General features: G+C 37.6%; 1 protein-coding gene across 3 annotated transcripts in view; it reads left to right on the top strand.

The window, feature by feature from the left end:
* The window catches only part of septin12 (septin 12), a 61903-nt gene that overhangs the window by 10961 nt on the left and 23444 nt on the right, over nucleotides 1-27498 (top strand). The window contains exons 1-2 of one of the 3 annotated variants that reach the window (XM_062438540.1): nucleotides 11846-11857; nucleotides 24979-25386. In XM_062438540.1, the coding sequence (XP_062294524.1) occupies nucleotides 25017-25386 (370 nt within the window). In that variant the 5' untranslated portion in view covers nucleotides 11846-11857; nucleotides 24979-25016. Of the gene's footprint in view, nucleotides 1-11845; nucleotides 11858-15569; nucleotides 15645-24978; nucleotides 25387-27498 lie in introns of those variants that run through there. The other 2 variants (XM_062438537.1, XM_062438538.1) reach the window with 2 other exon arrangements.

The raw sequence follows: 27498 nt of genomic DNA, 5'->3' as shown, positions 1-27498 counted from the left end.
GTTCTTCTCCATGCTATTGAATATTAATGCAACACTAACTGGCCAGAGTACTTAATTTATGTCACAAAGCATCTGAAGTTACACAAAGTATCAAACATATGTTACTATAGTTTATTTAAATGAACTCACAGAAGGCCAGGTGTCAGGGTGGTTAGAGTTTTAATAAGATGCAAATGAAATGGAATAAACAGGAAAAACTGGAGGGGAAGACTGGAGAGGTGTATCATCACATGTGGCAGCAGTATGGAACACAACATCAGTGAAACAGCAATGACCCTGATCAAAAACACTAAATGAACACTTCGGCTGTCTGTGAACACCAGACCAAAACCACTCACAACATCCACTGAGAATAGGTCAAAGGTCATCAAGCAGGAGTCAGCGGACAACTGGAGAAAGATCAGGGGGGCATTCACATCTGACACCAGATACCATCTGAGCCGTCTCCATCTCAACTGAATAGACTCCACCTGCTGATGAAAAAGATGCAGTTGAAAATATTTCTTTAGTCAAAACATGCTCGACTGTAGTTCCACATGTGTTCTGTTCAGCCAGTGTTCTCAGTTAGGAGCAAAGAACCTTTTTCTTTGCAGTATATACACACAACATGCTCAGCGTTGGGTAGCCAAATGGCTGAGGAGCAAAACGGAGACATTGCTGTGAGATAAAATGTTGCACCCCTGAAGCTAAATTACAGTAGTAAATATAATCTCTCTTAGTCTTGTTTATTTATTAATTTTACTAGTTTATTTGTTCAGGACAATGCAAATGAACATAATACAACTTTAGCTTGTTACTAATAAGCTGCAGTAACTGATGTTCTGCATATAGATTATAGCTATTGTTAGTTCTCATCTCCTGTTCCTAGTTAGGCTTTTAATATTACATACAAAACCAATAATGATAAAGAAAAAAGAAAATATTTAAACCATCTTACATATGATTACAACACATAGTCTTAGTACATTATTAAATCATTCATTAAACATGCTCACATCTCTGGTTTTGCTTCAGCCAAACATTCACATTTTTGTTAAAAACCGTAATATCTTTAATCAGTTTAATCTCGGTTGATAGCGTGTTCTACATTTGAGAGCCTTTAATGGAAAAAGCTGACTGCCCCAAGGAGGTCTTACTATGTGCAATTTGTTGTCTGTTGCCAGTTAACTAGTAAGAAAACAGTGAAGCAGATGAAGTGCTGCAGTATAAATGTTGTGTATCATAAGACATTGTAGAGAAATAAACTGTATTTGTGGTAAAAAATGACTGACAGAAAAACGATGGCTACTTTATGTAGAGGCAGGTGAACATGTGTCCTCTGAGCACCCCAAAGCACCGTAGTGCCACCTTCAGGTGATAACAGACAATAACCCAGCACCCCAAAACAGCACTGCTATTATAACAGTACATTCTTCTCTTTATTCCTTTCTTTTCTTTTTACACACCACAGTCTGCACTGAGTGTAGTGTGCCATCCTGCACGCAGTGATCCCGAACAGACATGTCTGAGTGTATGGCGTGTGTAATGTATGTGTATGTTTGTGTTCATCCCTGGCTCTTTGGCTTTACTCTCAGACAATGGACTTGACTGATCAAACATCAAACTATGGGGAAGGGGACACTATGACATTTTCAGTCAGACTCACATAGATGAGAAAGGGAATAATAATAGAGAGATAGAAGGGTGGATGAAGAAACAGAGAGGAAATAACCAGTCAGCCAGGTCAATAGGTCGTAAAACCTCCTGACTATGAGGAAATACCCAAGATAAGCCATTTGTATTATGTTGTACGTGTGTATGTGTGTGTGTGTGTTGTAGGTCAGCGGTGAGGTGCAGCTTCATGTGTACATACTCCTCTGTATCAGCAGGGTCCTGGGTGTGTCTGTTTGTATGCAGTGTGTGTGTTCTCCTCTACAGCCACATCAACTCTTTGACCCTCACAGTCATGCTGCTTTTAGCTATTTTACTGCCAACAGAAAATGTCAACTTTTTCTTCCTGTTAAGTCTTTTGCTTGAAATATACATACAAACTATCTGATTCTGCATCTTAATGCACCTGACATGCATGTAGGACAGTTTTTTCAAGTTCAATAAGAACATAAGAACTAACAATTCATTTGTGCACCTCATCCTAAATACCATCATGTCTCAATATGCTGAGTGTCATCACCCGTCAGTGGTCAGAGAGCGTCTTACCATACACCATACCATAGTGTAGTTTTTCTTGTGTAGGGAAGCACCTGGTGAGGTAGCTGAATTCATCAGATCACATGAGAATTGGATGCTGATTGGTCTGAAGAACCACCTGTGGTTTGGACACACGCATATCATTTGAAGTCTGACAAGATGGATTCTTATCTTGTGATCTCAAGAATCCAGCTGCTTCACAATCTAATCATACACATGCAGTGTGTGTTGACATTGCACTGTTCCCGTAGTAGGCAGTCAGATGAAGTTGTAGAGATGATGTTGCTCTGCTCATTTGATGCCTCGGCTGTCTCACTCATGTGCTTAGTTAGCTCTTTATTACACATTTGGCAAATAGCCTCTGTTGCTAATTTTGTCATCTACAGTGTAGCCCTCATAATACTTCCACACACGCTTCTCAGATTCATATTCCTTCATTTGTCTGTAAAATTACAAGCTAATACATAAGAGCACTAATAAATAAACTAAGATTGCGCTCAAATAGAATAAAATAAGTGGTATAAACATACTTTGGCCCATTTGCTTTACATGGCAGGAACAAAGCTTGTTGAGGCACTGAAAAACTCACTAGTGTGAGCAGAGGCTACCGTAAGCATCGGTTGTGCTGCCATGTTGTTCTCAGATGATCCTCCATTTATTAGCCTAGTTTACAGAGTCTGGTTTCCATTTTTTTTATTTTTTGGGGTCCACTGACCTTTATCTATCCCCACTTCTAATTGTCTAAGAACAACTGAAACTGAGAGTCTGTCCTCCCAAGAAAAAACAACACAATATGTCATAATGCAAGGTGCTCGAAAAGGAAATTCAATTGCGTTGAATGACAGAAGACATTAAGTGGCCATAGTAATTATGACCCAGAGTATTGGCACAGTTTCTACAAGTTGAAAAATGTCCTCATTTGGAGGTGGTGAGTTGTTCGGATGGAATAACCCAACAGTAGATTTTAGTGGATTTTCTCAATGGAAACTGCTTTTTGTTTCCCATTTCAAACCACAAGTGTCACCTTTCCAACCATGAGTTGGGACATTTAAAAAACAAAAAACATAACTAGCACCATCCCCTAACATAAACCAGTGGTTATTGTTGTTGCCATGACAATGAATGTGGGAACTGTAAGGAAGATATAAATTTGACCCACACTGATCATTTTAACCCAAAACATGATATTTCCCTAAATGTTAAGTGTCTAAACCTAACCAGACCTTAACCACAGCGTTGTCACATTATTTTTTAACAGTCATTTGTTACAGTTTTGGAAAGCATAGACAGGTGATGTTTGTATCAGTCTGGAGTCACATGATCAGAACCACAGATCTGCTTGTTTAATTTGGAGGATTTGTTGGATATTCAACAGAATTAAGCTTAATGGATGAACAGTGTAACATAATCAGTTTTAGAACTATAGTTAGAGGATAATGTCATTTTAATGTTGTTCATATCTGCTTCTGTGTTGCCCGGCAACTGTGTCCATTACATCCATGTGAACAAAGGATGCTGATCTGTCATTCTGTCCAGCTCTGGTCCTCTGTGGCCCCTCTGCTGTAGTGTGAGAATAGATCAGGGAAATAATTAACTTTAAGCTCAGGTTTTTAGTCTTTCTGCTTGTCCAAGAACAAAAGTCTCATCCTCTGTCACACACAAGAAGAACCTCTCACAAAGTACACATTGTGCACATCGAAACATGAGCACACACACACACACACACACACACACAAAAGCAAATGAACAAATGTTACAAAGCAAATTGTGTTCAGTCACACACACAATGGAAACAAAGTGTTCAATGGTTTGTTGAATCTTGTCTTTCGTGTCATGGTCCAATCAGATTCCACTTGTCTTCTTACTCCACGGGTGAAGGTTCAGCCGGTCTCCTTTGTATGGAGGTACAGTGGCTCTGTGGTTGCCCAGCCACTGTCTAGTGGTGAAGCTGATGTTGAAAAGCCTCAAAGGGATATTCCACTGAAAACATTTACATTTACATAGAGGACAGCAGCTGTTAGTGTAGATCAAAAAGTAGAAATGTCTCAAGCTGCTCATTGAAGTCACTTATCTTTGCAGCACATTGAACATATGGATGAATAGTGAAGGGGTTTATACGATTATGTTCCTTTGGGACACTTGAATGGTGGTTTTGATGGTTGCCCTTTTTTTGACATGAATCTATTTAAACAGTAATTTGTGCAGGAAGTTCTTAATTCAGACAGCTGTTTCCAGGACAAAAACATGATATGCTCACATGATGTGAAATTTTGACTGTAGCCTCTTTGCCAGAATGTCCACACTGTACACATTTGTGTTATCCCTGTGGTGGACTTTCAAGTGTTTTTGGGATAGCCTCCTTGTGACAGTGAGTAGGAATAAGCAGGTATGTGATATTCAGGTATGAATATTTGTCTTGACATAATGTGACTGTGGTCAGCATGTCTAGAAATAAGAAACTGTGTTAATGTGTTGGCTTTGGTTGCAAATTACACTACAATGAACACCTCAGACCCTTCTGTCTTCCACATATTTGTTGTGAATACTTGCAAACATGAGGATCAGAACATTAGGCATAATCAGCATGGTTTAAAGGCCAACAAATAATTTGATATGACACAGAGCAAGATAGAGAAGAGAGAATCATGAGATGCAAATTAGCCCATTAAAGGAAACATGATGCCCTCATCAGTCGTTGCCTGAACATGTCTACAACTGCAGGAAAGGTTATATCACAAGTAATAGAAAAGAAAACGTTCAGGCACTCTTAGGCAGGGCAGGGATAAAAGTTATATAAAAAGCCTTTATTTAGCCAGCACACACTCACAGGATCTTCATCAGAGTCGAACTTATGAAAACATTATTAAAATCAAAGGGTCAAAGGGTAAAGGACAGGTTCACCATTTTTCAAGTCTGTCTTAAACCAACAGTCAGGAGCCCAAATCAACGTTGAAAAGTGTTTTTCTTGCTGTAATGATTCCTCCTGTTCATACTGACCATTAGAAGATCCCTTCATAATGCTCTTACAATGGAAGTGATGGAGGACTAAATCCACAGTCCTCCTTCTGTGTAAACATGTATTTAAAAGATGATCTGAAGCTAATATGAAGCTTCAGCATCCAAATGAGTCAAATCTTCATCTTCTATGTTTCAACGTTACAGTGTTTTTAGTACCAAAGTCTTTTTGTTACTATACTTCCACCACAGCTCAACAGGGAAACACTAAGAGGGAATTTGATACTAAAAAGACTGTAAATGTGTCAGATATCACTTGATATGACTAACTCACACTGATGAAGACTCATATAAGCTTCACATCTACTTTGAAATGACTGTGTGGACACACTGTGGATTTAGTCCTCCATCACTTCCATTGAAAGCACATTTGAAGGAGATCTTTTAATATTCAGTATGAACAGGAGGAATGATTACAGAGAGGAAAACCTCTTTACTGTTCATATGAACACCTGGCTGCTGGTTTAAGGCATTTGATAATTTTTTGACCTATGCTTTAAATGTAGTCTGATGGCTGTGCTACAGGAAAGGTCAGGACGTCACCTAAATCATTTGGCATTTTCTACTGATCAGTAGTTTCCAAGATATATTTCAGTGTGGTGTGAACAGACTGACTGACTTTACCATTTTATGTTCTCCCACTATTGGCACATATAAGAATACAATATACCAGCAAACTAAATAGAACCAGGAATATACCCCTGAATCAATGATTCATTTAGTTCTTAGTCTGTTTTAGTAATTCATACTTCACTTGTTACTGTATCAATTCTACTTTCATTTATCTGGTCATTTCTGCAGTTTTTATATTTTTGTAAAGCACTTTGGAACCTGTTTTTGAAGTGCTATATAAATCAAGTTGAGTGTGCTGATGTCTCGGTGTTGAAGTGTGAGATAGTTTAGTTCTGCTCCACAGAGAGTTTACAGATCATTTAGATAAGACAGTGTACAGAGCGTACAGTATCTCATCTACAATCTCTGACGTCTCTACTCATCGTGTGAGAGCGTGTGTATGTGTGTGTCTTTCTATCTTTGACAGGACCGATCTTTGTTGAAAACCATCATTGTGAGGACATTTCTATGTTGTGAGGACATTTTGGGTGGACCTCATAACTTCTAAAGGCAAGACGTGATTTTAAAGGAGACCTATTATGCTCATTTAAAGCTCTATATTTTTTTATTTTTGGACTTCACTAGAGTAGCTTTGCATGATTCACAGTTCCAAAAACTCTTTATTTTATCCTATACTGGCCTTTTATGCAGCTCCTTAGCTTAGCCTTTCTCTGAAACAGAGAACCCCATCCCCAAAAGCCCGCTCTGTTCTGATTGGCCAGCCTCAGGAGTCTTCCCCCAGCCCGGTGAGAAGACTCTGGAGCCAACACAAACAAACTACTGTAGTCATATCTTGCCTCTTGTTTTCATTCTTTACTCAAAATATAAACTTCTCAAATACATCTGAACTTGTCGGAGCTGGAATCTGATCTGAGATATGCGGGTGGACAGCACAAACGTTTACAGCAACAAAGATTACAGCAGGACTTCTGGTTGGAAAATATTATGCTCATTCTTTCTGAATTCCTGTTTGTACATTCAGATATCTTATACCTTATTTTACTGTTCGCTGATTGATTTCAGCTGTATCAATCGTTAAGTTACTGCAGATGCAAAACCAACATTTCCTGCTTTCGCTGCTTCAAATTAAAATCTAAAAGCTTTTACAGAACAGTTTACAGGAAATGAGATTTTATTTCTCTTTATCTATCGTCTCTTAGAGCCAATGTTAAAAACCAGTTGACACAACAAGATCTGGAGATGTTTGGAGCTATTTGTTGAGCAGATCAGTTAGAACTAATGCAGCCACAGAAACACCATAATGTTAGCAGAGTGGAGCAGCTGACAGACATGCTACAGCAGATTATTTTAGAGATTGTTTATTGTATATAGTATTTAATTTAATTTAATTGTTTATCACTTCACCATAACAAGACTACTGTTGTGTCCATTTTTAATTTCTCCCTAGGGGGATCATTAAAGTTTACTTTACCTTACCTTAGGTGACCATATAAAGAAATGTGTCTGAAAGTAGAAAAAAACGTTGAAAATGGAGAATTCAGAGCAGTCAGAAGCCGGTGCTGTTTGATCACAAGGATTACTTATATACATACGTGAAGTAATCATTTGACACTTTGGCAACATTTAATATGAACATCTGACATTGTAACATATGACAGAAAATGAAGAAAAGAAGTGTGTGTGTGTGTGTGTGTGTGTGTGTGTGTGTGTGTGTGTGTGTGTGTGTGTGTGTGTGTGTGTGTGTGTGTGTGTGTGTGTGTGTGTGTGTGTGTGTGTGTGTGTGTGTGTGTGTGTGTGTGTGTGTGTGTGTGTGTGCGTGTGTGTGTGTTAGTGTGTGTGTTGGACAGAGGGAGAGTGTGCAGGTGTACTTTTTCACCACTTGGGGGAAGCACTGGCACTGTTGATACTAGTCTCCCTACAGTAGACAGAAAAGCTGAAACGTTTTACATTTGCATCTGGATGTAAACCTGCTGTGTTCAAAGAAAGCTTGAATCCTCTGAACCCTGGAACTTTTTAGTGCAGGGGTCTGAGCTTGCCTGTGTTAGTGGAGGCAGTCTTTATTTTACCTACCTGCTATAATAAGGTTTTTGGAAAATGAAGGATTTATACAGGTATGAACTATGAAAACATGTCAATAGAGTCAATTGGCAGAATTGATCATAGTAGAAAGAATGCTAAAATAGTGTTGGTGGCAGATTCATATGGCTCATAAACACAGATATGTGCTTGCTGTTTGAATCTGTTCAGTGTTCCTCATTTATTCTGCTAACTAACAGAACAGACAGAGAGAACCTGAAATGAACTGTATGCATGTGTTCTACTGATGATTGTTCCTCATACACACTGATTTGGTGACAGTGAGCACATGTGAATTAAGTTTCAGTGGTGTTCAACTTCTTTTTGTGTTTGCATGTTAAGACTCGCTAGGAGTCACACACTTTACATTCCTCTACTAACCTGTCTGTGACTGTCATCAAACCTGTGTGTGTGTGTGTGTGTGTACGTGTATGTGTGTGTGTGTGTGTGTTAGGGTTATACAATTATTTAATATTGTCATTAATGAAAAACTAATGAAAAGAGTAAGATTTACACAGGAGAGACTGTGACAGCACACATCTGTAATCTAGAGAGCAGTACTACTAGTGGCTCAACACAGTACTGCAACAAATGGTCCTTCAACTATATATTGTGGTGGAACACAATTATAATTAAAGCTAGTGTAACTTGACTTGAATCTAAGGTTCCTCTTTTTTATATTTATCAAACATGCATGTGTGGGTCATCACATTATGAGATGAAATTATTTTTCCGATCATTTAGAAAATAAATTCACAATCATTTCTTGAACAGATGTTCATGCAAACAAATAAAACAAACAAAACAAAGATAAGAGAAAAAGTGATAATATATATAAACAAAACCATTAATATAGCATCATTCTTTCTTCATCCCTTTACATTTCTTTTACAAATTATTTAATCTCTCTTTTATTCTCTTTTGTTTTTTTTGACCGAATAAAAGGTGAAGACTGAAGCCTGAGCTTATTTTGTCTTCCCTTTTTAAAAACATGAATTCAGTTTGTTCAAACAAAACTTTCGTCAGTAGCAGTGACTATTAAACATTCTCATAGCAAAGTTCTCATAACAAACTAAAAGCATAAATATCCAGATATGTATTCAATGTTATTCAATGACTGTGAGTATCTACATTTTGACACAGAATATGTGGTAGGTGTGACTGTGTTTGGTAGAACACATGTGATCATCCATGGGAAGTTCATGGTGCAGCTGTATACTGTATCTGTGGTGTGGGCTGAAGGAGTGGGATGGGAATGTGAAGTGTCTGGGAATCGTATAATGTGGGTGATTTAGGAATGTTGTCACCTCTCAGTGTTCGGTTAGCCAGCAGAGAGGGCCTTCAGTCAACACTGTGTCATTTATTGGAAGAAAAAGGTCCAGCAGTCTGAACGCTGGATATGTGTTCATATTCATCACTGCAGCAGAGGCAGCAGCAGTGCTGAGGAAAGAAAGTCAAAGAGACACGGAGAGAGATAAGTGAGAAAAACATTGTTCAGGTGATTTAATGAAGATAAACACCATGGTGCTTATCAGAAGCTGCAGGGATTTAAATAACTGAAGAACCTTTTCACGCAGTATAAGCAGCTGTGGACATCAGATATGAATCAGTCATATTCATTTATAGATCAATGCAGACTGATTTAGTGACATTACTGATTTGATCACATGCAGATTTAAATGCAGACCGATTGGGGAATGTTTGATCATTCATAAAATCATTTATGAATATTTGAAGCAGTATTCTGTTATTGCTGCTGCAAGTATTTACTTTGCTCTTGTTGATAAAATCACTGTCGTGTCAGTGGATTCAAATTTCACTAGACATACATGTAGTTCTAAGTAATCTATTCTTAAAGTTTAGGACCCGATTTCCAACAAAATACCAGCAACTGGCTTTGCTCTGCTTCATTTAAATGAACCTCCCACCTGTCTGTGCTTCTCCTCCCCTCTGTGCACCATGAGCTCTGTGATGGACACATTACAGAGATCTCAACATGAAAGAAACACGAGCAGCGTGACGTTTCCAGCTCAATGCTCTTGTTCAGAGTAAAAATCAACTAGAAAATTGTCATTTTAAATCCACAAAAGGCCATGGTCACCTGTCACATGATGTGTCAGACCCACTTAATGCAGGTGTACATATGGGTGCAAACAAAATAATATATAAATACAAATAAGAAAAAAGAAAAAGAAGGGGGAAAAATGCTAAATGGTAGTACTATGAGCCATATTTGATGAAAAAACAGACAAATAGTTGTAAAGTTTTCAACATGTAAAGAATATTAAAACAAGACTAAGTACATGTTTAAAAAATGCATGGGAAAAAATACATTCAGAGGTTTTGCCTTTAAAGGGTTCTTGTCTTGTATTACCTGCAGCTTGTGGTTTTTGCAAACTTTACATTGTTGTATGACTGACAATACTAAATCAATTCAACAATTTACTGATCTCTACTTTAATTAACATTACACTATGTTTTAGCATTTACAATTATACCTTAATCGTGTCCACTACTCAGCAAAAGTTACACTCACACTTAAAGTCTCTGTGTTCCATGGAGCTGCTGCTAGAGCTACTGTTAGCGTCTAAAGAGCATGTACACTACAATCAGATTACTGTTGATAACAAGATCAACGTAATGCCAAGCCAATAAAAGCTGGCAATAATCGGATTTCCCCAATACATGATTTGTTTGAAAATCTGATTAAAGTCATGAGGATTTTCACACCCCATTTTTGACTTTTCAGCAAGCATTCAGTGTGTTTAGTAATAATAAATAACAATATGTCTGTGAAGATTATCAGTCATCCAGGTCATGGTTTATCCAGGAGGGCAACTACACTTTCTTTGTTAGTGGCAGGTTCTGCCTTTGCTGTGGGAGATTCAGATTACCCTCACATGCATAAGAGATTTACATGAAATGATGAATGTACATATATGATGCAGGACATGAATGCATGGTCACATTTCACATCATGCAGAAGACAACATTAGATCATATATTTAGAATTACTTTGTCAAAAAATCTTGTTGACTGTGTGTGTGTGTGTGTGTGTGTGTGTGTGTGTGTGTGTGTGTGTGTGTGTGTGTGTGTGTGTGTGTGTGTGTGTGTCCGCTCTGCCAGCTGTTTGCTTGGCTGCTTTGAAGACAAATACACCAGCAGTTCTTCATCTGTTGCATTTCTGACAGAGTAACAGTTCAGTGTATGTTTGCTGCCCCCAGCAGTCAATGACTACATCATTTGGAATGGAACTCTAAGATCTGCAGTTACCACCAGTAAACACAGGTGGCGCCAAATCAACAAGGATTGAAATCTGAAGGATTTAAACTTTGAAGATGCACTTATCAATATTTCTCAGTAAAGAAAATGGATCATCTCAATATTTAATGTTAATTGTGTCACCCATAGAGATGAATCCACTAAGAATTGTCACTAACGCTGCCTTCACCCTCAGTTCTACTGAGCTTTTGAATCTCTTTTTTAGGTCTGTTTAGCTTTTTCAGTCTACACACTCTGTACACTACTTATATTTTTTGTTGGAGATTAAATCAGACCAAAAAGGAGAATACTGCTCCCAGGAAGCCAGAAAATAGATTGTGAAGAATAAATGGAGGAAGATGAAGAGGTTTTGTTGGTATTCATTTGCTGAATTTAACTGAATTTGATTGTTTCCCATACTAGTCATTTTCAGCTGCTGCGTGGTCACCGTGGCACAAAGTGACTCCATAACTGTCATAGAATACATCATATTCAGAAATATTGTCATTGGATAATCAATCAGTGTGTTGTTGTTGAGACAGAGTTGTACAGTTAGCAGAAGATCTAACCAGGAAACAGATTCCCCCACAGGCCAGGAAATGTGTCACTCGCTGACACATACACACTTACACACACAGTGCCACTCCCCTCCACACACACACACACACACACACACAGGCAGCGATATGACATCCTGCCTAGTTGTATATGTGTGTCACTGCTGACTGCTGTGTCTCCACACCAGGTAAAGAACTGCTCTTCCCTTCCTGTTTTTAGCCTCTTTGAGCTGCTTTTAACTAGACCACAGTGGTCTCTGTTATATGAGCCGCTTTCTTTTCATGTGCTGCTTTATGCCGGTTGGTTTGGCACTTGTTGCTCTGTGATGAAAATATCTCTGTTTGGCACTTCAGATCTGAACATGTGAAAACTAGTTTGCATGCAGCTGTGAGCATGTTGGCATCTTAGCACAGGGTGATACAGTATATACATCGTACAGCTGTACTGTGAACACAATGATTTTAGAACTTTTTAACTTTTTAATACTTTTACTGTCAAATATTGATCATCTAATGAGGTATTTTCTGTATGCATTAATTCATGGTAATTGAGGTTTCATGGTAGTAGTTGCTGAATGCTTTGGTTACTGAAGATAGTTAGTTTTTATTATTCTACTGTAAAGATGATTTATATTATGTGAGATGTAAGGGCGTGTGCAGATCAGCTGTCTATAGCTACTTATTGCACAGGACCTGAAAACAATCTAAAGGTAGTAGTCTGATGTTAATATTACATACTCTGGATCAGTGATTTGAATCCTGTCCAGAACACATATGTCTGTGATTTTTACACCTTCTACCTCATTTGTAATTAAATACGCTTTGAGTTTTTGCACATAAAGCCAACTTTTGAGTTTGAGTTCTATGTTGCAGTTAAAGGAATATAAAATGAATATACTTATAATAATAGCTTGTTAACACCAACACCAACTCATTAAAAAGAGAAGAGCAACCCTGTAAACTCAACTGAGCTGCTGGCCAGTCTGTGCTTGTATATATTGTACAACCAAACTGTTTCTATTCTATTCTTATAAGTTAATGTCATGTTAAAGTGCGTACAAGGACAAAAAAATTCACAAAAAAACATACCAAAACAAAACAAATGAACACCACACAGAGGGATCAGTAGCTAAAAAGACTCGTGGCACATATAGATTCATGCCACTTGTTAAAAGCAATAACATTGTTCTGTAAAAACTGATTTTAACATATTTAAACATGGGTAAAGATGTATGATGATAATGTTGTTAATTGTTTTAAGGGACAAGTACATAACATGGACCAGCAAATATAACCTGAGCTGGTTTGTAACACTCATGCCTAGATGACACACCAGTGAACATACAATAAAACATGCCATAAAAACTGTAAATGGATCATTTATGACCACATGTTTACAATGATGCTGCTTCTGATCTATATTTAAACGCGGTGGTGAGGATTTCCACCTTTACCTTCCAGACTGTGTATAAATGGAGTTTACAACACAGCACTGTGTACATGATGTTAGCAAACTGAATGAAAGGGTACAAACTTTATATATATAGTGTTTATACTTTAAAAAAAAAAAGTTTAGTTTGGAATATTTATCTCAGCATGTTCACAAGATCAAAGTCATCAAAGAACATGGTGGAGGTGTGATCTTCCAAAAAATGTAGCACAATGATAAATCATCTTAAGATTCTTGGTTGCTGCAGAATCTCAAGTTACACAATAACTGCAATAACAACTTGTTACTGTAACAGCATGTAACAGACATTCACAAAGTGCTGTTTGAGCAGTTTGCAACCGCCTGCTTAATTATTGTCTGTCTGTCTATCTGGAAAATGAGAACCTTTGGTTGTTAAGGCTTAGTGATGAGTAATCAGATGAGACATGAGACCGTTTGTTGGGGAAATTAGCTGGAAATATGCATCGCTTAGGCAAGGTTGGAAACAACATAATGAGGTGGAAACATTTGTCCTATTAGAATGATCCTGCAATGTATGACATTGCTTTTACAACTCACCAGATTAACTGGAAATGATCTGCATAACTACAACCTGAAAACACTTTTAAGACTGTAGCTTTGCAGTAGCTGATGTGAAAATTACGGAAATAATTTTCATTTCACATTTCCCTTTTTTACCTCTCTGACTTGTCACTTTCACATTTCTGTGTTACTCTGTCCCATGACTAAAACACATGTCCATCTCTTTTCTCATCTTTCTATTGGAATAAGTCACACTCAAAAATAATGATTCAACATTAAAGTAACCCCAACTTCACAAGAACTGCACTGAGGCCCATCCATGGCAAAGCCTCTCTCCACTACTGCACAAACCATGTCACATGACCTGACCACCATGTCTGTCTCAGTGTTTAGTTCATTTCGGCTTGTTAAATGCTCACATCAACTCTGACCACTGACTGAACTACCACACGTGTGATCATGATCAGGTAGCGTCTCCCAAAAGCATCTATTGTAAAATCACTCCATCTTCTTAACCTTTTAAAGCCTAAGAGATGCCTATCAAAAGCAACCTTTGAACTAAGAAGGTTGAGAGCATCCTAAGAAACTCCAGAACGTTCTGGAGGAACCACAAACGACATATTTGACGCTTTGTTTATTTGCGTTGCACTTATGGGATTAATGTCTGTCGGCTGATAGCAGCAGGATCAGCAGAAGCTAAATCTGTCATCCACAGTGTTGACTGATCACTGTGACTGTTGACTAAACAGGAAGCTACATTTGCATACTGAACCATTTCGAAGTGTACTGTTGCAGCTGTGTATAGAGGCATTTACAGCAATTTAGCAATAACACATTGATATTTACATTATAGATAGATTAGATTAGATAGATTTCCTTTTATTGTCATTCCGCATATATACCAGACAGGTACAAAGTGGAATGACATTTCGTTGCCACTGGCTCAGCATAGAAACCGAATTTAAAAAACCTGATGTAAAAACACTGAATCAAATAAATAACAGGCACAGCCATAAATAGACTGATGCATTAATAAATTACAAATTTAATTGAAAAAAATGTAACATTACTGTCCCATACTGCTTTATATTTATTTGATGTCCAATTTTAGTGTCTTTTTAGGATCTACAATATTACAATATTTCACATGTAATATGTTCATTCAAACATAGATTTACACTGATTTATTTTGGAAAAGCATTCAGTAGAAGTTACAGTCATTTTGTCTGCAGGCCCAACATTCTCCACCAACTGCATGGTTAGAACAGAGGGGAAACCCAGGGGAAAATGTACAGTAATAACTGTACACTCAGATTTACATTTGTACATTCTATTAAACCAAAACTGAAAATGTTTGAGGGTTTGCAAGCAAAATTCTGAAGAGATAACTATAAAGAGAGAGAAGAAGCAGTGAATATAGAGAGTGAAAATGTTAAGTCTCTTTAACTGGTTTTATAGGTCAGTTACAGAGCCATTAGTACATTAGTATGGTGGCTGCAACCCTGCACCTCCATCCACACTGACTGACAGCTCAGCCACTGCAGGGTAAATGATTCTGACGGAGCAGAGGGAGGAGAAGGGGAGGCGTAGTCCTTCTCTTCCCAGGGATTAGTGGAAGCTCCTTGGTCCATTTGCATGTGAATGGATCTTGGTGCTGCTTTTAGCCACCAACGTCCCCTCCCTCCCTCTCCCTCCCTCTCTCTCTCTCTCTCTCTCTCTCTCTTCATGTCTCTTTCTGTCTCTCGCCCCCTCTCTACACTCCTCACACTCCTGCTGATCAGGGAGAACCAGAGAGAGAGAGAGAGAGTGAGAAAGGGAGAGAGGCGGTCAGAGAGGGAAAGACATACTGAAAGGAGTGCAGGACCATCACTGTTGCAGCGGACAAACTTTGTACAAACAGGAGTTTAAAAACAGCAGAGAGAGTTCTTCTGTTCTGGTGTTTTCAGAGAGCCCCTCACTGCCAACCAGGGCATCACACGAGTGGGTTTTGTGAATGAAAGAAGGTAGGAATATTCTTTTTGTTTCTCGCATCCCCCATGGATATCAGTGGGATACACTCAGTCTCATGGGCTAACAATAAAAGCTGACAGGACTGGTCCACTTTGGCGGTCAGAATGGGGGTTGAGAGAAGGGAGGGGGTTGTTAGGCCTTGGCTGGATTCTTACAGACTGTTGATTCAAACGGATCCTTAAAGTAGCTTGAAAGTGAAGTGCACTGTGGCTTGCAAGACTCAGTAAGTGCTGTAACTTCTGGTGTGTTGACAGGTTTTAAAACCCTTTTGGACAGTCTGAACACTTGTAGTATCTGTATGAATACCTGCTTCAAACACTTCCATATTCAGCTCTTTGTAACATATGAAAATACTGATATTCTCTATACTATTAAGATTGTATTCTTTCATTTCTGTACTATCTATCAAGCATAAGGTTTTATTTATTAAGGTATTTTTACTTAACATAGTCTGTAATATAAATGATCAGCTTGCAGTTAACAGTTTATTTTTATTATTGATTAATTTGCAGATGCTTTAGTCAAGTAATAGTTTGGTCTATAAAACACTAGAAAAAAGTTTTAAAAAATGCCCATCTCAACTTCCAAGAGCCTAAAGTCAAATGTTATCAAATGTCTTGTTTTGTTCGACCTGATGTTCATTTCGTTAACAAAAACTTGACTAAATATGTTTTCCAACCACCTTTTCTTGCACAACTAAGATGAGACAATGATCAACATGCAATACGTTGATCGAAAAAAACCAAAAACTAAAATGCAGTTTAAAAAGTAAAACTCTTTATTTCAATTGACATAACAGAGGAGATAAAACATGTTCCAGACTCAGAGCAGTGGTAGCCTGAGCAGCATGTTAGCATGTTAGCAGCAGCAGTGAGTGTGTGTTTCTACACTGGAGGAGTTCAGGTGAACTGTTCAGTGTAGTTCAGCCATGTTTTAGAAGCACTCAGAGCTCAAATACACTGACTGGAGTAACACTCATAAAACAGAGAGAAATAGACTTCAGGTCATGTTTAAGTTTATATAGCATGAGTGAAACAGAAGCCATTACTTGGCCTGTGTAAACAACTGTGTATAACATTACGTTTCTTTGTTTAACCTTTAATATTAATGCCATGTGAAGTACCTTGCTAGACAGCCATTTGGTAACCTTATGTCATTATTACATCCATGGGGCACAATTTTTGTTCTGGTATTGTTAACACTGACCTCAGATTTATTGAGGTATCTATTTGGGACCAAAAAATTGGTTTCAAGACATTTAGTTGTCTGTTCAGCTCTCATTGTTTATAACAGTTTAAAGAGTTTTGGGCCACAGTTGTTGAATCATGTTTGTTTGAAATAAATCAGAACATGTTCCATGTTCCTTAAGCTGGTGTTTGGAAGGGTTAGGGTTAGGGTTAAGCTGAAAGTTGAATCTTATCTGATGACTGACAAAGACTTAATATCAACAGTTTTTCATTGACTAAAACTGAAGTAGTTTTGGTTTTCTTTGGCTAAGATAAGACTAAAATATCCAAACTTTAGTCAAGTAAAACAGAATGAGGGTTACTAAATATGATCAACACTAATATGGACGTTTGACACAGGACTTAAAAGATGACAAAACGATATTCAGTTAACTACAATTTAAGAAAAGGAAAAGCAGCAATCCTACATACTGTTATTGTGTGCACAGTTTTTTTTTGTGTAATGAGTAAATTAACATCAGTGCAGGTGTGCTCCCTTTCAGTTTACCCCACCAAATACAGTTTTTTAGAGATGATTACAACCTGTCGATGGTCTCTGTGTCTGTTGCCTAGTCTAACTAAGTTGTAGTGAGGTCATCAAGTCCACAGATATCAGTAACTAAACTGGGGAGTACAATAGTGTTAAATTTAAAAGACACGATAGCCAAAGCAAAAACATGAGATCTACTGTAAGTTGAAATAAACCATATTAAATGTCAAGCTTCTGTAAGATAAACAGTTCAACAACTTCACGACTCTAAAGAGATAAAATCAGCAGTGTGGTTTTCATCTTTATTTGGGTCAAAGTAGTCTCACTTTGAGAAAGAATACTGAACACTGTCACATGTTAGCATCACTGCAAAAGTAGGAGCTGACATTGATTACATGGTGTTTTACTCATTGTGAAGCACTCAGTTATAAGCCAATATTCTCTACTGATCACAATGGGGACTATTAGGATTTTCTCTGAAAATGAACTGTTTCTTAAACAATCAACTGTCAGCTGTCAGAGGATTTATGATGTGTACTAGCTAACTGTAAAACACATTTCAAGTCAACACTAAGCAATTTCACAGTTTGTCTTGTGCAACTCTTAAAATGGATAAATGTGCATGTGGTTCCTGCCTACTCATGTGCAAGAGGAAGTCTGTTGTCAGAGTGCAAGCCCTGGTACGTTTATGAACTGCTGGTTATAACAGCTGATTACAGAGATACTGGACTTAATGTAGTTGTGCAGCTTGAGTTCAGATGAAGTAAGGAACCTCACTCCAAGCCATGGCCTTCAATACTTTAGACATGTAGATCCATGCTTCATACATGAGCAGGTTCACTGAAAAATGAATCAGTTTGAGCATCTGTCTGGCTGTTCAGACAAGTTCTGATCTTGTCTGACTTCATCTTTGTATCAAACTCTAGTCTCTTTAGGTTTTCATGCAATGCTGCACCTCCTCAGAACTCCACTTATGCTGTTATTAATCATGATTCATCATGTGTCAGATGTTCATAATGAGAGTCAGGTCAAGCTAAACAGGACTAAAATGCTTTGGGGGAAATGAGTTGTGATAGTCTGGGTTTACCTCTAAGATGTCATGCTCTGTCATTGACAGGAGTTGAGTGAGCTGGGTTTGATTTGGGCATGTCATAGTCCAGAGTCTGCTTCAAACAGATTGCCTGTTCAATTATCTGACAGCATCTAGAAAGTTCTTTGCCACATCTGATGATTTGTAGAAGTTTCTGAAGGACAGCTGGACAATAACACAAGTGGGATTTAACCTCTGAGGACTGTTAAATACACAAACTGTGCTATGTACACAACTCCTATCTTTCACTGTGTACTCATACGACATATCTTTGGAAAGCTCTTTTGATTTGATTTATGCAAATCATTTCAAGATACATTCACAACAGCAGGTACAATCAACACCTCTGTTTAACCACCAAAAAACAAATAGGCAATTACAGAATTACAAAAAAGTCTCACATTACTCTACCAATCGATGAAACTCTGACAAAAAACGATCTTGTTACATGATTGAGATTGATTGATTGAGATTTTATTATGGTGTCATGCATATAAATATGTCCAGCCCACATGGGCTTACAAGACACCACAAATTCATATATGCCAGGGTTAAAGAACAGTATACGACTTTTTAAATAACGACAAAAAACAACAAGATTAAATATATAAATAAAGTAAAATAAGCTTCCCTCATAATAAGATCAACATCCTCAGCATAACTAGTCAATAGAGATGTGAAAAGCAGAAAAATAGATGGAAATAGAAAAAGAATTGGCAAAGGTCCAGTCGATCCAATCCAGTAAAATATTTAGCCCAAAACACATGACTCCATCAATACATACCCACAGACTGCTGCTTCAAATGAACTGGCAGACAAGCCTAATTGTCAACTCAAGTTAGCAGGTAAATATTAGCAATATCTTGGCATCAAAATGTTGATTGCACTCTAAACTTTCAATTAACCCCTCACTTGATCTCACTTGAGCTTCCATTTCCTGTCAAAGGCCTAAAATAGCCAACAAGAGTCCACATTGAAAGGAAGTGAACTGCCCCTCTTCTGTCGTGTAATGAGTCAGTTGGAAAAGGTTGTGCATATGACTGGTACGCTGTATTCCGAAAATGACCATATGCACTTTTACAGGGTTCTACATGGCCACAACAAGGACATTATGAATATTGAATTTCTTATTATATAAACTTCGTTTACACCATATCACTTGTTTGTTCTCTTTGATATGCACAAAGTGTAGTTTCAGGAATGACCCCTGCTTCATAGTAACTGGAGAAAGGCTCATTTGGAGTCTCTAAATTACATGTAAAATATTTATTTTATGTGGTATTGTTATCAAATTTACATTTGGACAAGGTCATTTGCAGGTATCTGTTTGCAAAAAATATTCAGGCACAAATAAAAAAACTTTTACTTCATTGTGTTCAAACTTGTGATGCACAGTAACCTGAAGCACAGTAGATTCTCTGTTACCTTTCAAAAGAGACCAAAACCATGCATGCACTCCTAATGGTTTGCCTAGGGCATGCCTGGGATATGTGTTTAAGGCTCATTTTATAGGATCTCTCTGTTCTTTGATCAGACTTTGGTCACTTTTCATGTGTACAGCGAAGTCCAACACCTCAATGTCTTTAAGGAGCGGCTGGCTGAAAGAGTGCACTGTTATACCCATTTGTTCAATTCATTTCATCTCACGCATGGCAGAGTTCAGCTTGGCTTGGGCATGCCATAGCAGGCAGTCTGACCAAAGCAGCATTCACACAGAAACAGAATGATGTGATGTAATGGGGCAATAGAGTCTCTTCCATGTTACTCAGAGTTTTTAAACGATGTAAAACCTTCAATTCATGTTTCTGAATAGAGACCACTTCTCTATCAGAGTCACAGCATTGTCCTAATGTGATCAACACTATGTATAACCGGTAAGTAAAGTATCACATCACATCACATCACCCTGCTGATCACATGATGACAGACCACATACTGGACCACTGTGTCTTTGCACCATTTGGCAAATGCAATCAGTATGGTAATTGTTAACAATCACTCCCCCAGCCCAAATGTTTTATAAATGTAATGGCTGATGACCTCCCCCCTCTTTTAACCCCCCAGGTTGATATTTAGATATTCATGAGATCATTAGCACCTCTAAAGAACAGAGTGGGCGAGGCTGGTGCTGCTGGTGCTGTGGGTGAACTGACTCTTTGTCAGATGATGACATTTAGTTAGTAAAGAGAACAGGGTAGAACATGTTACATAGTGAAGTTAGCAACATTTCCCCCCCTCTGTGACTGTGCTGTATGGGATAGAAATGTTGCTTTGTCACCATCCACAACTTTTTAAACTTTCACTGTTGTTAATACCTTTGAGGAAATTGGATCATTGCAGCTTTGAATGGTTCAAGAAACAGCAAGAAAAACATGGAATAGGACTTCAGTCTCCACTTTAATGTGTAAATCTAAACCAGACTGAAAAAGTGGAGCTATATAGAAACAAGACTAAGTCAAAAACCTGGTTCATAGCTGTTTGAAACACTGGGTTTTTAATTTGAAACAACGGATACAGGAAGTGGCAGCATGTGTTGATCAGTCCAACAACTAATCTAATTCAAGTGATCACTGGATTGGTTCTGATATATTAACAGAATCCTCTTGTTGTACGGAGTATAGCTTTTTTTTCATGGAAATTCTTTTCTTTTCTCTAATTCACTTTCATTGAATTCATTAAATAGATTGTCGCCAGTGAAACAGATCTTGGCTTTGTTGTTGTTCATTCAAGAATTAATATTTTTTGAGAAGCATAGGAGGAGAGCTAACAGGGGTGGATCCCTCTCTATATAGCTTTATCCTACTTCATTCAACAATGGGCTACTTCTGTGTCATTGCCACAATCATTTTTTCTGTTGTATTTATGTTCACAGATGCTTTATAAACAATCATATTGCCTGTGCTATTGGAGAAGGCAAATCATATGCAGCACCCTTCATTAAAATCAAGTGGTTTGGTTGGCTATGACAACAGCTGATAACAACAGATACAAACAATAATAGTAGGCTATGCAGCTAGCAAGTATTTTAAAGTGATCTTATCAATACGTTCATGGAGATAAACAAACAAAAAGAAAAGTACATTCCATAAAATAACCATATTGCACCATAACTATTACAACCTGATGCACAGTAGACTTTATCTCAAAGATGTGAAACTGGACTTGGGCTTGCATAAACTTGACTTCTGAAGATATGTGGTCTGCTTCATATTCATATTTTTACTTGAGCAGTTTTTATGGGAGTTATTGTACTTTTACTTTAGTAAAGGTATATACTTTTTTTTCTTTTTTGCTCCGCTGTGTAAACACTGCCTGAGTTTCTATCTATCTCCCTCTTCTAGGGTCCGACACACTGTTTGCTTTTCACATACATCTCCAGAGTGTGTAAGGACTGGACTCTGGACTCCCTGTCTTCAAGTCTCTATGTCCCTTCTGTATTCTTTCTACTTTAGTGTCCATGTTTCTACATTGAGCCAGCTGCTGATCACATTACATCACATAAGCCAAAGATGTGCCCAGAAGACTGTTATCTTTTTCATGATATGATTATGTTTAAAGTACATAACACATTAGGAAATGAGTAAAACTAAGCTATATAATGGAAACGGTTTATTTATATTAGATAAACATAGTATTTGTTCAGAATATTACCTTACCTTTTCTAGATGCATTTTTAATATTTACAGTATAAACCGCAGTAAGAATTCCTTTATGAGAATTCATCAGTACACTCCTAGGATAAACAAAAATACATGTCTCATAAAATGTCAGTCTCTTAAAAGTCTCTAAGTGTATGATACATGTCCATTTAAAGTGCTACTCCAATGGTTAAGCATGGCTATAAAGTTGAAAGACTCACATGAGGCAGGTTTGTAAAAAGAATGTCCAAAATAAAAGCAGCAGAGCAGTGAGCTTAGCACCAAAAACACTGGATCCTACATTTCCCATAATGCAACCGAGTGCGTTCTTTTTTTCGCTCCTCCCTGCCTGGTCTACATTACGTATCTGAAACTCCATGCCTTCAGTTTGTAATACAGGTTTTCTGTTAGAATTGTGTTGTCCAAGCTGAGTTAACCCTGATGACGTGATGAGTTGTTTAGTTTCATTTTATTATTGGTATACATGTTTTTTTAATGATTTTTTGTCTTGTCCGTATCTTTATGAGCTGCTGTAACGATGAATTTTTCCCCACTGTGGGATCAATAAATGTATCTTTATCTTTATCTTTATTTTTTCATGATCTGACGAAGCTCCTCCAGAGCCACAGGAGACTTTGTCTTTATGCCTTTCACAAGTTAAAGCGTTTATGTTGTTGGTGAGAATTTCTATCATTATTTGATTGACAATGTTTTTTGAGTTTTGAATATTGTGAACTGTTCACTAACTTGCAAAATAGTCTTAAAAACCAACATGAAAGAGAATCATGATGAGATCATGTATTGTGATCCTGCCTGAAAAATATCTTCAAATGATATTTTTGCCATATTGCACATTCCTACTTCATGTATAAAATCAGTTGTGTCCCCCTTTAATTGTTAACTGCAATAGCACTAAAATCCTGCCTGAGATGATGTTTCCTGTGCACATAATACCTGAACTATCTAAAAATCATCTATAACACTGTAACTAACAGACATGCAAGCTTGACTGAACCTTATATTGAAAAAAAAACAGCTATAAGAGGAATCTGTTATATAATATAACATATATCATTTTTGGATGTGTTTAAACTCAATTAAACTATATTTCAGCAAATATAGTCCCACTTCTGCTTTATTCATCGTATTTTTTAAAAAGTAAAATACTTGTGAATGTAAGGCTCAATGATGCTTGTCTGTGTCCCTTCCCCTGGCCTTCTCTGTCCTGACTCATGAGGATTAGTTCTGTTCCAATGGTTGTACGGTTGGATATTTATAGCTGATTAAATCATGTGGACTAACACTAACTAACCACCTCTCTCCCTCTCGCTCTCTTTCTCTCTCTGTCTGTGTGTGTGTGTGTGTGTGTGTGTGTGTGTGTGTGTGTGTGTGTGTGTGTGTGTGTGTGTGTGTGTGTGTGTGTGTGTGTGTGTGTGTGTGTGTGTGTCATGAGAGTACGTTTTGAGAGCCCTGTAAAATGGTACAGCTTGTTGAGTCATGCAGACTTTATGCCTTTCACAAGTGAAAGCTTTTATGTTGTTGGTGACCATTTCTATCATTATTTGATTGACAATGTTTTTTTGAGTTTTTGAATATTGTGAACTGTTCACTAACTTGCAAAATAGTCTAAAAAATCATGTTTGTGCATATACACACTAACATGCTTCAGTCATGTAGACGTCTGTGTCATGGTTAAGAGTGTTTGTAAGTACACACACACATGCGCACACACACACACACACACACGGCTTCAAGTTCTCAGGGGGATTGTCAGTGCCATCCAATCCTCTTACAGCACCGACCAGACTACACACACACACACACACACACACACACACACACACACACACACACACACACACACACACACACACACACACACACACATAAGAGAGGGGAAAGACTTAAGTGGCCAGTTAAGTCTTGATAAGTGTGTATGTTTGTGTGTGAACATGCTTTTGTTAGCTTTGTGGAACCATGTGTAGTTCTATAATGTTATATTATACACTACAATATATACTAACAGTAATACTACCAATACATTAGTGCATATATATATATAGTTGGTTTACATTTAACTAATTACATTTGATCATGTGCTCTATTTAAGACTGCACATGACCACATGTTTAAAAAGAACATTTCAGCACCATGTTTTGTTTGTAACATAAAAGTGTGTAGTGTTTGATAGCTGATGGTGTTTGTGTGAGTGTGAGATGAGAAGATAAATCTCAGTCTTGTGTATGTTCAGTACAGAGCCAGAACATGATTAGCCTAGCTTAGCATAAAGACTGGAAGCAGGGGGAAACAGTTAGACTGGCTGTGTCCAAAGTGACAAACTCACTTTAAAGCTCACTGATGAAAACAGTGTGTCAGATTTGTTTCATCTCACGTAAGCCAAGATTTCTAAATGAGTTGAATTGTCCAGCTCACTGCTGGAATGATGAACAGTTGATCCATCCTCACAGTGCTTCCGTGTGTACTCTCTGCTTTAATGTATGTTGCCAAATGCAGTCAGTCAGCACAGTTTGGTTTTGGTCTCTGGACAGGCACCATGATATGGAATATGGCGACCTCACTGTGATGACACCATGCACAGCTACTACAACACACTGTTGTTCACCAAAAAATAATTCCCCTAAAACCACAGTCTGTTGTGGACATTTCTGATTGTGTACAGCTTAAAAATGTAGAATTATCTTAATGACATTGTTAGTCCACCATAGATGAAGAGTTTATTTTCAGCTGTTAAATTGAAAACATTGATAACCACTGATACCAATATCAGCTGCTTCAATCCAACAATATCAATCTCCTGAAAGCCAAATCAGTTCTCAATAAGCTGAACTCTCCTCTGATCTGCATCTGTTTCTTCACCCACAGAAACTGCTGGAGAGCTGGACACGGACCCGCTCACCCTGATGGAGGAGCGAGAGGAGAAAGACAGAGGCATCATGGGAGAAGAGCAAGTAGAGGAAGGCAATAGCGAGGGACAACCAGCCAGCAGCGATACCCCAAATTCCACGAAAGAAAAAGAGGAGAACTGTGTGGAGGTCCGTACAGAGATGGAGGAGAAAGCGACGGAGAAAGGAATGGAGGAAGGAGAGATAAAAAAAGAGTTGCTGTTGGAGGCAGAGTTGAAGATGGAGGTGTGTCAGTCAGCACCAGGCCTGCAGATGAGCTTGATCCAGGGCAGCGACCTGTTTGGCTACGTAGGCATCGAAGCCGTGTTGGACCAGATGAGGCGCAAGACCATGAAGGCTGGCTTTGAGTTCAACATTATGGTGGTTGGTGAGTGTCACACACACACACACACACACACACACACACACTTGACATATTTTATTATTATCATTTAGAATCTAGATTATTGCATTAACAGTGTGTCTGCTTTATCACAGTTACATCATCGTGCTAACGTATTGCACAATTTTTGGATGAGTTTGCATGAATGTGATTATCATGGAGTGATAATAAGAACAGCAATCAAAGCAGGCAGTGATACATGTGAAGGACTAGTTTCTGAAAGGTGATTTTGGAATTGTAGTTTACATGCTGTTTGGGTCAAATGTGATCCATTTAGACATTTAACAGATGTAAAAACACTACGAATGTCTTATAACCTCAAATTTGATGAGTTTTCCTAAAGTGGCCCAAAATGTACAGGAGATTCTTAGACCAGGTCAAAATTGACCCAGAACATAGCGTGAGGGTTAAAAGTGTAGTTTAGTGTCTTACTGCAGAGTAGAACACAGTCAGCAGGCTGCTGTGTCACCAGTGAGGCTGAACCACAGGAGAAAAACCTTTATTAGTATTTCTTTCTGACCAATACTGTGTTTCAAATTCCAGCTCTATGTTGGATGTCTCCTTACTATTAAACAGCATACGGTAGAATGAATTATACTACACAGTAATACCATGATTCTTGTTGACTTCAGTTCTAAACAGGAAAATAGTTTTAGCTCAGTGATACAGTGGAAACTGTATTATAATAATTATTATTATTATAGCCATTTTTTCTTTTTCTTTTTATGCAGATTACCATATAATTGACATTTTTATATTTATTCCATGAATATAAAGTAGTAAAACAGACCACTTTGCTATTCACTGAATTTGATATAAAATACTTGTTGTTTCGCTGCATCTCATTGGCTCCTTTTTGGCAGTTTGTCATCAGCTTCAAGGGGACGACTATTCTCATGGAGATAAAATGACTTTCTTTTTACCGTCATGATTTCAGTGTGCACGCCAGGGTTATTGGTGTTTTGTAATTTGCATTAGTTTTTTTTTTTTTTTTTTTTTTTTTTTTTTTAAATTTCAGTTTAGTTTTAGTTATTTTTTTTATTTTTATTTTTAGGAATTGACTAGTTTTAGTTTAGTTTGTATTTAGTTGTAGTTTTTCAGGTATTATGAGGAAAGCCTTGATTTGTAGAAGCTGAAAAAGATGAAAGAAAGCATGACACTAAATATGGTTTATTAAGGTACCATATTGTATTATTTTATTCTTTAGCCATTAACGATGCTCAACCCACAGCAGAGCTTAGTATTACAATATTTTATATGCAATTCTGTTTTGTTCGTAGTAGTTTTTCTTTTAGTTTTTTAGTTTTTAAACTATAGTTGTTTTTTTTAATTCAGTTAATGAAATTATAATTTCACTGCTAGTTTTGGTCTAGTTTTAGTCTTAGTTTTAGTCTTAGTTTTAGTCTTAGTTTTCATGAACTATAATAACAATGGTACACGGAGCAGCAGCTTCAGGTAACCAGCTGGAAGCAAGGCAGTGTCAGTGCTACATATCATACATGTATCATGAAAGTAAAGTGAAAAAAATAAAATGACTGTCAGCAGATTACTTGATTACTGCAAAGCAAATGATTTTAATAGTTTTTGTTAGTATTAGTTGCACTTGGTTAGACAAAATACATCTTTATCCTTTTCATTTGTTCCAGAATCCAGTGACTTCATGTACATTGTGGCATCATTTTGCCCACCTTTAAACTGGACAATTTAACATCTGTTGCCTTTAATAGTCAGTAAGAAGTCATTCAAAATAATTGCTACCATTTCAAAACCATGAATAAATAGTTTTGAGCATAATGATTTGTTTCACTACATTTAGAAAGTGTAGAGGAGCTGTATGATTAAGTTATTTTATCCTCAGTCAGGTTAGCAGGATGCTAATTGGAAGTGAATCACTTAGCTGGCAGAAGTCTCTAGTACTCATGCTCTACCCACACAGAGCATGCTCAGTATGCATTCATCCAGCCAGTGTAGCAATGTGAAACCAGACACTGCTGGACTGATTTTACTGTACTGAGCTGCAGAGAGATTGATTTGGTAATGATAGGTTTTAGTAAGCATTGTGTGACTGTAACAGATGTTCATTTATGGGTCAATGAC

Source organism: Scomber scombrus, chromosome 18, assembly GCF_963691925.1.
Source record: "Scomber scombrus chromosome 18, fScoSco1.1, whole genome shotgun sequence".
In the NCBI taxonomy this organism is placed as follows: Eukaryota; Metazoa; Chordata; class Actinopteri; order Scombriformes; family Scombridae; genus Scomber; species Scomber scombrus.
Note: the sequence above shows the minus strand (reverse complement) of the source record. Positions and strands in the feature narration are given on the sequence as shown.